Source organism: Gossypium hirsutum, chromosome D02, assembly GCF_007990345.1.
Source record: "Gossypium hirsutum isolate 1008001.06 chromosome D02, Gossypium_hirsutum_v2.1, whole genome shotgun sequence".
Taxonomy (NCBI): domain Eukaryota; kingdom Viridiplantae; phylum Streptophyta; class Magnoliopsida; order Malvales; family Malvaceae; genus Gossypium; species Gossypium hirsutum.
The window spans coordinates 14,708,323-14,718,383 of record NC_053438.1 but is presented as its reverse complement, the minus strand read 5'-3'; the positions used below and the strand labels follow the sequence as shown (position 1 = coordinate 14,718,383).

Sequence of the window (10,061 nt, the reverse complement as noted above, 5' to 3'; positions counted from 1 at the left end):
CTTATAACAGTGAGAATCTATACTATTATTAATATAAGAAAATAGATCAACAATCGGCTAAGGTAGCGGTGATCTAATTCACTAAGATAAGAGTTGGGTTTTCTTTTATTTTTGTTAAATTATTAGCCTAGTATAGTAGCTTATTATACTCCATCCATTAGAAATTGAAATGATTAAGTTTCATTAATATAACCATTGATGAAGGTTAGTAACTTAGAGAAAGAAATTATGACAACCATGTTTAAAATAAGTTAAGATTTTGTTATAACCATGGTAGGAGTTGTCGATACATGATTAACTATGTGATATTAATGACTAAATTGTAAAGAATGAAATTTATTGAATATAAACGCTATGGATTGATAATTTGAGGTCCTTAGAGAATAAATACGAAGTAAGATCTTATTCGATCAAGTAAATATCAAAATACGCGCATTTTGGATATTAAGATTAAAAAGGGACTCAAGCGTAAAGAATGCAATTATATTTGATTATTGATCATATCATTTTTGTAAATAAATTATCGTATGTAACTGATACGAGATTAGAATATTGAGCGTAAGATAGCGAAATCGATTTATACTAATTACCAAATAGAAACATAAGAAGGGTAGCTATGGTTTGACGGGATTAAATATGAAAAATTAAATAATAAGGGTTAAATGGTAATAGATGAAATGAAAATATATTATGCTAATTCAATGTGATGGAAATGTATATATAGATAATAAATTGAAACTAAGCATTAAGTAGAACAATACATAGCAAGACGAATTGAATTAGATTGATATCATAATTGAAATGGATTGTATATTAGTTCTCCTTTAATTAAGGTGCCTATACGATTAATTATACAAGTTTATTTGTGTTTCAATTATAAAAATTGCTTATGCTTGAATTTGTTAATTGAAAATGACCTTAATTTATGTTTAATATAATCGAATAATATAATTATCAAACATGATTCGAGGTATATATTTTTAATTATTGATACAATTGTGTATTTGTGCTTGAATGATAATTGGTAAAGTAAATTTCTCTATTAACGGTGTTGGATAGAATTGCGGGTATAGTTGACATGTCATAGGGTTTGTTTTGATAGGTGAGAGATTTAACACTGGCCAAGTATCATATTATGATAGTTCTCTAATTCTCTGGGAGTCGAGAACATATCACCAGCTAAAAGTCCCTGAGGGTACAAGCGTATTCTGGTGTGGTTGGTAAGATCATTGCATTTATGCCCAATTAGCACTTTAGTCCATATAATGGTGTGTTGGTGGATTGATCCGCATATCCATCCTTGAGTCTAAGTCAATTAATAGGGGTTGTAATAATGATTAAGAAAATGTGAATTATAAATGGTAAGTTATTATATGATATAAGCATGATACTAAGATTAAATTGTGTTATATGAAACGAGACGCTAATATTCTAAGGGTGCGTTGATATTTTGACAACTGAAAGTGTAAAACGAAAACCTGAGGGTGTTTTAATAATTAGATATTATGAAATCTTATGATATTAATGTGAAGCTTGTGATATAATGATTTTCATCTATGCTACTTAATTTAGTTTCACAATGTATTTATTGATTTCAGAGTATGTTAACATTATTAAGTATTCAATACTCAGCGTACGATTATATTTGTTTTTGTGCACAAGTTTCGAACAGGTTTTTATTAGATCAAAGTCATAAAGCATACAAAGTAACTCAGCTCAACTCAGATAAAATTAATGCCCTTATACATATATGTATATAGTTAATGGCATGTACTTAAGTTGTGTCTTATGGTTTAGTGTTTATTTTGATCGCTTTTGGTATGTTTGATAGTTTAGACTTATTTAGTCTTATTTGACAAATTTCTAATGCTTGAATAGTGGATTAATATGCATGTTTATAAGTGTTAGTTATGTAAATAACATTTAATTATTTTATTTTTAATTAGTAATAATATATTTTTTGTTATTTATCTCTTAATTAATTTAAATTAATTAAAGAAATATAATTATGACACAATATGCGATGTCATCATTTTTATTAATAGTAAATTTAGCTTCAGCCCACGATAATTTTGACTTAACATATGGCACTTTATAGTTGGTCCAAAATTTTCTTTGTTTACAATAACATGCCTCTTTTTATACACATTACACTTACCACTTAACTTCAATAAATTAAAATAACATGCCTCTTTTTATACATACCATTAATTTGTGCATCGCATGAATATACAAATTAGTAAAATTATATAGAAAAATGCTATAAATATTTTAATATTTGACATTTTTATAATAAAAAAATGTTTTAAGAAGATGAAATATCCAAAAACTACAACATATTAAAAGTGAAATTATTATTTTTTGCTCATTATAAAATTTAGTTTCAAACATATAATCTGTAACACCCCAAACTCGGCTTAGACATTATAGCCAAATTTGGAGGAGTTACATCAACCTGTGGAAGAACTGATATCAATAGGTGTTTAGAAAATACGAGTATGACAACAGTCTTAAAACTATTTGTTCGTTGATAGAAAACCCTTGAGAAATTACTTAATTTGTAGCGAAAAAATCTTTTCAGAGTTTTAATTTTGAAAATCGAAATTCATTCTGTTGACTTGAGTGAGTTAGCAGTTGCACTTTTTAAAATACCAGTTACAGGCAATTTAACAAAAACCCAAAACAAGTCCACAACAAATTACAAATTAAAGACCCAATAGTTCAATAATTACAGAAATCGTCATATTTACATTAAGACAAAACCAATCCGAGCTCCCACACGCCGTCTAGTCCTAAGTCAGAAGGTTACATGAACAGTCAAAGATAAGATAAAAGGGGTGAGCTAAAAAGCTCAGTGTATAACCAAAATCAAACAGAGATCATACAAAACACAATATACAAATAAGGGTAACGCAGAGAATTTCATAACAATTACACAACCGGAACTGAGCAAATAAGAGTATCACAGAGGATTTCATCACATAAATAGAACGGAGAATGCATGTTTATGCCAATGCGGTATTTTTCAAAAAACCATAATGTAGATTTTTCAAAAACTTCTACCCAACTCTGTTACACACCAAAATAGAGTTCCCTAGAACACGTCCACCAAATCACACCAACAGATAATTGTGGACATTGCCACTAGAATTGCAATTAAAATTGTCAGATCATATATTTGTGGTCAAGCCACTATTATTGCAGACAAGCTGCCAGACAAAATTGTGGATAAACCACTAGATAATGCAGATCATTAAACTGACAGAACTTCCTTCTTTCACATTATCCCGAACCCCATACAATGTGTCATGACATGCATATTCAAAATCAGAACGTTAAGCATATAGGACATGCTGTAGTACAATAATAGAAACAGAAGGGGAGTCCACGCTTCGCAGGACCGATTTTTCAAACCTCAAAGGACCATATTAGTATTGCCATGAAGTCACATGTATGGCAATACATTGTGTACACAATGGAGTTAATTCATTATTATTCTATTTCTCTTTTGAGTTAATAAATTCTCTCTATATTTTTCTTTTCAAGAATTTCTCTTGAATTTCTTTTAGAAGAGTTTTAATAATCTTTTTAGATTGAGGGGATCATCTTCAAACTTTTTCTTGCCAAGGTTTCTATCTTGGAGGGGAATTTAGAGTCACTTGCAGGGGGTTGTGGATTCTTCGTGTTTCCAAGGTTTCTTAGGACTTCTACATGCCACATTCTATCTTTCTATTTATTTTTCTTTATTCGTTTCCTTATTATTCTAATCTTTGATTTATTATTTTATTTTAGTTATTTATTTTAATTGTTTTATCTCACTTGGATTCGATTTCGTTTCAGGTTGTGTCAAAATCCAAGTTTCTTTCCGAATGTCTAAAGCCCTAAGTCAAATCCGCGACTTTGACAAACTTTACGATCCGCTTTTGTGTTCATCCTTTTCATCTTTTATCATAGCCCCAATTTTGGCTTCTACCATTCATTGATTTCTCGGGTTTTCGTTACACACCTGGTACAATTTCGACGTAGAAGTAGCATTGAAGATTTCAGAGCCTAAAAATGACATAAACGCGTGCAATTAAATGATTATACAGAAACCAAATCAACTTTCCTAACACAAACGTTCATATCCGACTTCCAAAATGACAAACACTTACACAGCAAAAATCGTTAGCAAACTAATGTTTAAGAGGCTAGAGAAGCGTCAATTGTTGTCCGATCCTTTCTTAGAATCACATCAAACAATCAAACCAATTACCCAAAATAGAGTTTAACCCTTATGACTCAAATTCGGTATCCAACAGCAAAAGAGGTTATTAACTAACGATGGAAGACATTAAACCCTTACCCAACGGAAATAAAGTGTTCCATAAGGATAACGAATAACAAATTCGCCACACCCGCATCAAGATTTGAATCCAGAAAGCAAAAAAATGAAATAAAAAGGATAGAAAACGTAGAGAAGCAGAGAACCGAAACAGTTTTGTGGGGAAGGAAGAGAAAAACGCGAGAAAAACAAGAATTTAATTAAAAGCTTTAAAAAAATAAAATTAAGTTATTTTCAAGAAAAAGAAAGAAAATGTAAAATATTTCCTTATTACTTTCACAAAGATTCAAACACAAGACAAATAGGCAAATTAATAAATACCTTACTACCAAACTAACAGGCTCATTCTTGACATTAGTTGATTGGAAATAGAGGTCAAGACAAAAACAATAAAAATTCCAAAAAAGGGATTTGAATACAAAACCTTAAACACACATCCAGAGCTTTTAACCACTAAACCAAACTAAATTACTTTACAAAATTTCCAAAATCTTAATTCAAAATCAAGAGGTGACCACTCTTTTCACTAACTTAATTCATTCCAACCCAATTTTTGGAATTATACATAATCAAAATCCTTACAAAATGTATATTGCTAATTGAATAAATTTATAGTATTAGATTATTAATAGTATTGAATTAATTGATAATTTATTATATTAATTGCAATAGTAATTGAATAAATTAATAATGTTAACCATATATGTTATGCCAATCAACTTCAATTTTTCAAATAAGACATATTTTTAAAATTGTCTTCAAAAAAAAAGTTATTTCATCTTAATGGTAATTTTATTTTAATAAATTTAGAATTTGTAAATTTATTATAAAGGAATAATGTTTTATATTTAAAATATAAATTTATACATAAAAAATTAATATATATAAATATATAATTATGCTTCGATGGTCTAATTAATAAGATGATTATTTTTTAATTCAATAAGCTATTTAATAGTACCCAAATAATAAATAAATAAATCTTTTTATATAATTCAAATCCAAATGATAATTAAAAAAACATAATTAATGTAATTCAATTATGTTTGAACAATTAGATTCTTGACTTTAACATATCTCCATTTTGTTTAAAAAAAACACTCCATTTTTGTATTTGTAAATTAAAAATTATGTAAGATTTTTCCTCTAAATCAACAAAAAGAAAAAAGTAAAAATCCAATTATAATTTACAAGATGTATCAGAATATCAGCTAAAGGAGGACAAAAGAATGCTTTACACTACATCAAACAACAAACATTATTTTTTTTAAAAAAAATCAAAATAAAAAACAACTTTATTGGGTTTGAACCATTTTAATCTTTAATGGGTTTGAGCAGTTGGGCCAAATTTTAAAATGGAAAGGAAGTCCAACATTTGGGCCTAATTTTAAAAAAAATCCAAAACATGGATCAAACTGGTTGAAGCTTCTTTTGGTTTTTTTATTATTGATTGAATTGATACGAGAATTTTGTTAAAGTAGGCCTAAATCGGAAAACCCATCTATTGAAACTAGTTGGGCTTAGAATATAAAAATGGTGTCAATTTGGTGGGAAATGACTAATTTATAATTATCTCGGGAGTTTTTCACAAGCGGATTGAAGATACAACGAGTGTCTTATAAGTGAAAAAAATTAAATATATAAATAAATGTTAAAAAAAATTGATTGTATAAAAAATCATGTAAAATTGTAAAACCATTTTAGTTCTACACTCGTATCTGAATTTTATTTGTGTATATTGTTTTTAAGAAAAATAAAAAATTCATCCCCGACCGGATCTACAATACAAGTTGATAGGTTGATGATAACTTGTAGTGCATTTAGATATGATATTTGACAAATTCCAATAAATTAAAAGACGTTATTCCTTGAAGAAAATCAAACAAACGAACTAGAAATAGCAGTTAGGAGGAAACTTGTAAGGAAATTCAACATATGGCCTTAACCAGGACTAGGGTTCATTGACTTTAATCAAATTTATAATATTTACCTTTCTTCCTAACCCACCTAAAACATACTTTGGATCGTTTCTAGCTGCCATTCCTACGCGCTATAATTTATTCAACAAAACCCTCTCTGAATTTTTCTCATTTTCACATACCTTTACTTCATTTCATTCCCAGACATTTATGGCGACTACTTCAGCATCCATCTTTCCATGCAAACTTCAAATGCCATATTCCTGCAAACTCCAGCCTCCCATTATACGTTTTAGCCATTTCTTGGTGATATCAAATTCAATACACAAGGCCAAAAATCATCAGATTCTACGGAACCACAATCTGCAACCGCCGGGCATCGGTCTTAGGTTGCTAAATACAGACAGGGTCAACAACCTGGTTCCTGGTTAGTCTTATCTACCTTTTTTTTTTCTTTTCTTTTTACAAATAAACAAGGAAAGAAATGATGTATTTGAGAGTGAGTTTTTGAGCAGGAAACTATGGGTTGTGGGACTTGTGATGAGTATAATCCTACCCTTTTGGAGGAGCAAATGGGGGCCATTGTTAAAACTGAAAGGTATGGATCATAAGTTATTCAAATTGCATTTCCATATCTCATCAACATATTTTGAGGTTAAGTAGTATATATGTACAGACGAAGTTGAAACAATAATAGATAAAGCAGAAGAGGTGACGGATATTGTGGAAAAAGTGGCGGGACAAGTGGAGGAAGTGGCGGATGATATCGGAAATCATCTGCCGGAAGGCAGACTTAAAAATGCCCTTCAATTTCTTGAAGATATGGCTCAAAATACAGCTGACGGTGCACGCTTAGCTGGGGATCTCATTGACAAGGTATTTTGCTTTCATTGCTATTTACCTAATCCCTTTTTCTTTTCAGCATTTTTAATATTTTATCACTGGCATAAATTCTAGATAATACATCCAAAAAGAAAAAAAAAATTATCACTAGAGATACCTTTTATTTTAGGCACTTAAAAAAAAATATTTACCAAATGGATACTCACCTTATGAAATTTGTTTATTTTATTAAAATTGCAAACATGGCATTGATTATTTTGCATTAAAATACCCCTTTTTTAACCAAAGTCTTCTGTTGCAAATTTAAACTAGTAAAATACCCCTAAAGCCTTCAACACAGATATTTAGTTGGGATTTTCATCCTAAGCTCACCAATCTTGAAAATGTGGTGTAAAAATTACCATTTGTTTTCCCTTCTTGATTTGTTGCAACAGATAAAAAGAAGCTTTAACATTCAAGATGTTCCCAAAATGTTAGGGTTTAGGGTCTTTTTTTTAGTGATTAAAATGAAAATAAATCACTTGAATGCAAAATAATAAAACGGATATTAATATCCAAGGTGGAAAAAAAATTAGTTGAAATGCGAATTTACTATTTTAACCAAAGTGATCAAAATAAATAAATTTTGTAATGTGAGTGCCCGCCATTTTGAATTTTTTTTTCTTTTGAATGTCTAAAATGAAAATTTTTAAAAGTTAGGTGACTATCTATGTAGTTTACCGTTAAAAATAATATTTATAGGAGACCGATTGAATTTTAGTTCAGTTTTCAACTCGAGGATTGTGAGGTTTATGGATAGTTTAAGGATTGGTAAAGTATTATATTATTAGTTTCAATGACTTGAGGGAAAACCCTAGTAACAAAGGAAAAAAAGGTGAATGTATCTAGAAATCTCTTAATTATAGAGACCTAATCAAATTAGTCTCTCTATTATTAAATGAATTAATTTAATTCATACCATTAAAAAGAACTAAATAAGGTCAAATTGGAATAAAATTAATATTTAATGTTTAAAAAAGTTAGTAATTTTAAAGTTTTTATAGTTCTATAAATTAAATCTTTTGTTTGGGATTGAATTGCAATTGAAGAAAAAAATTCAAGACATTTTTTATACAGTAAATGTTAATTTTGTTACAATTTGGACTTGTTTGATTCTTTGTGATAGTATAGGGACTAAATTGATCCACTTAATAATAGAAGGACTAATTTGATTCAATCTCTATAATACAGGGACCTCCAAGTACTTCAATAAAAAAAATATAAACATAATGAAAAATTTAGCCCCTAGTTGCCCATTTTGTCACTTTGATCATATTCTTTTTTGGCCACTTTAACTCTCTACCTTCAAAATTTAATCAAATTACTTATTTTTTAGACGAAAAAATTGACTAAACTATTAAAATTTTAACAACGTTGATGTTGTAACTCATGTGTAACTTTCTAAAAAGTTAGATGAATTTTATGAAAATTTTAATAATTTTATGTATTTTTTAAAATTTTATATATACGTGGATGTTTGAATCACTTTTCATCCCACAAAATTAAATTTATTAAAATCTAAATGCTTAAAGTCAAAACAATCCAAAAATAAAAAATAAAATCAAAGTGAAAAAAAGAAGTAAATTTATTGTAATTTCAAATATGTAGGTGGACCTTCATGTTCTTTATCTACTAAATGGCGGAAACTGCACATATCTTATTTTTTGGTATTAATCTATATAACACAAATTATTAAATGTGTTGATTATGTTGAAACGAATGATGCGATAGCTTCGTATCTATACCATTAATATTTCTGTGTAATCTTAAAACTTAAAAATGCAGGTAGAGGAAGTGGAAGGAAAAGTGGAATCTTGGATGGGAGAGAATAGCATTGATGAAGAAGCAAAGAGAACAAAGGAAGACGAAGCAGCAGCCAAGGATCAGGCCTAGCTTAGCCTAACATGCATCTCTTTTTAATTGCAAAAAAGGGTGGTTGATAAAACTTTTATTAGACGAATTTAAATCGTGTAATTCAGTTCTTGTCTTTTAATTTATTATACATCTTTTCCTGGCAACCAATTTTCACAATCCTTTTCGTCTTTCTCACCCCCAAAGAGTAATCCATCGAATTAAAAAAATAAATGGCGATTTACAAAAGAAATTTTAATATGTGCACTAAATAAAATTAATGAGGTGGGATGTCGGTAAGGGTTAAATGGCTTTTTTGAATAAATCATATTTTCAATGCTTCAAATTTGAGATGTATTATAAATACTTCTTTTGGGGCACCAACTTAGACTTTTATACAAACAACACCCCTAAAACCTTTTTTCTTTCTTTTTTATGGTTTATGTTGAGGTTGATGGTCGCCCTTTTCAATAATGTCGTCTTCATGGTTCGAACTTACATCTTCTCTTGAAAATACAGTGTGCCCTGCTATTACACCCAACAATTGTTAGTTAAAATATGTGTTCTTTTTAATATTAAATGATTTTGATATTGTCACACATACGCAACGAGGTTAGGTTAAATATTTTATCGGACAACAAACCTCATAAATCTCTATTTCCCTCTTCTAGATATATTCTCTTCACTTCAATCTTTCCAAACCAAATCTACTAAGAAAACAAAGTCATTATGAGTTCACCTATTTCATGTATAACATTGTTTTTAATGATAATGTGAGTACTAATGCATTGAGGTATGTATAACATTGCCCCTAAGGATAATTAACCTACAAAGTATCCTTTAGGATTCAACAAGCGCTTTTCTATGACAATTAGGGGTGTAACTGAGTCAAGTTGAACCTAAATATTGTCAAGCTTGAGCTCAAGCTCGACTCAAGATATAATCGAGCTGCTTGAGCTTGAGCTCAATTAAGCTCATTTACAAATTTTTGCACTCAAATTTGAACTCGAGCTCAACCTCGGCTTGATAATTAAGCTTAGGGTTGATAATATATATTAAGGGCAATGATTGTAACCTCCCCAACC

The 10,061-nt window shown here is 29.2% G+C and overlaps 1 protein-coding gene across 1 annotated transcript; it reads left to right on the top strand.

Annotated features, from left to right (window-relative positions):
- Positions 1 to 6,353: 6,353 nt before the first annotated feature.
- LOC107908329 (uncharacterized) lies at positions 6,354 to 9,143 on the top strand. The gene is made up of 4 exons (XM_016835525.2): positions 6,354 to 6,670; positions 6,759 to 6,841; positions 6,920 to 7,119; positions 8,911 to 9,143. The coding sequence occupies exons 2-4, from the start codon at positions 6,784 to 6,786 to the stop codon at positions 9,016 to 9,018; spliced, it is 366 nt and encodes a 121-aa protein (XP_016691014.1). The 5' UTR covers positions 6,354 to 6,670; positions 6,759 to 6,783; the 3' UTR covers positions 9,019 to 9,143.
- The last annotated feature ends 918 nt before the right edge of the window (positions 9,144 to 10,061 follow it).

Excerpts from the sequence above, each read along its gene's own strand:
- LOC107908329 (XM_016835525.2), top strand. The coding sequence starts at position 6,784 with ATGAGTATAATCCTACCCTTTTGGAGGAGCAAATGGGGGCCATTGTTA. Across the intron at positions 6,842-6,919 it reads GCCATTGTTAAAACTGAAAG|ACGAAGTTGAAACAATAATA; the intron begins GTATGGATCATA and ends ATATATGTACAG. Across the intron at positions 7,120-8,910 it reads CTGGGGATCTCATTGACAAG|GTAGAGGAAGTGGAAGGAAA; the intron begins GTATTTTGCTTT and ends TTAAAAATGCAG.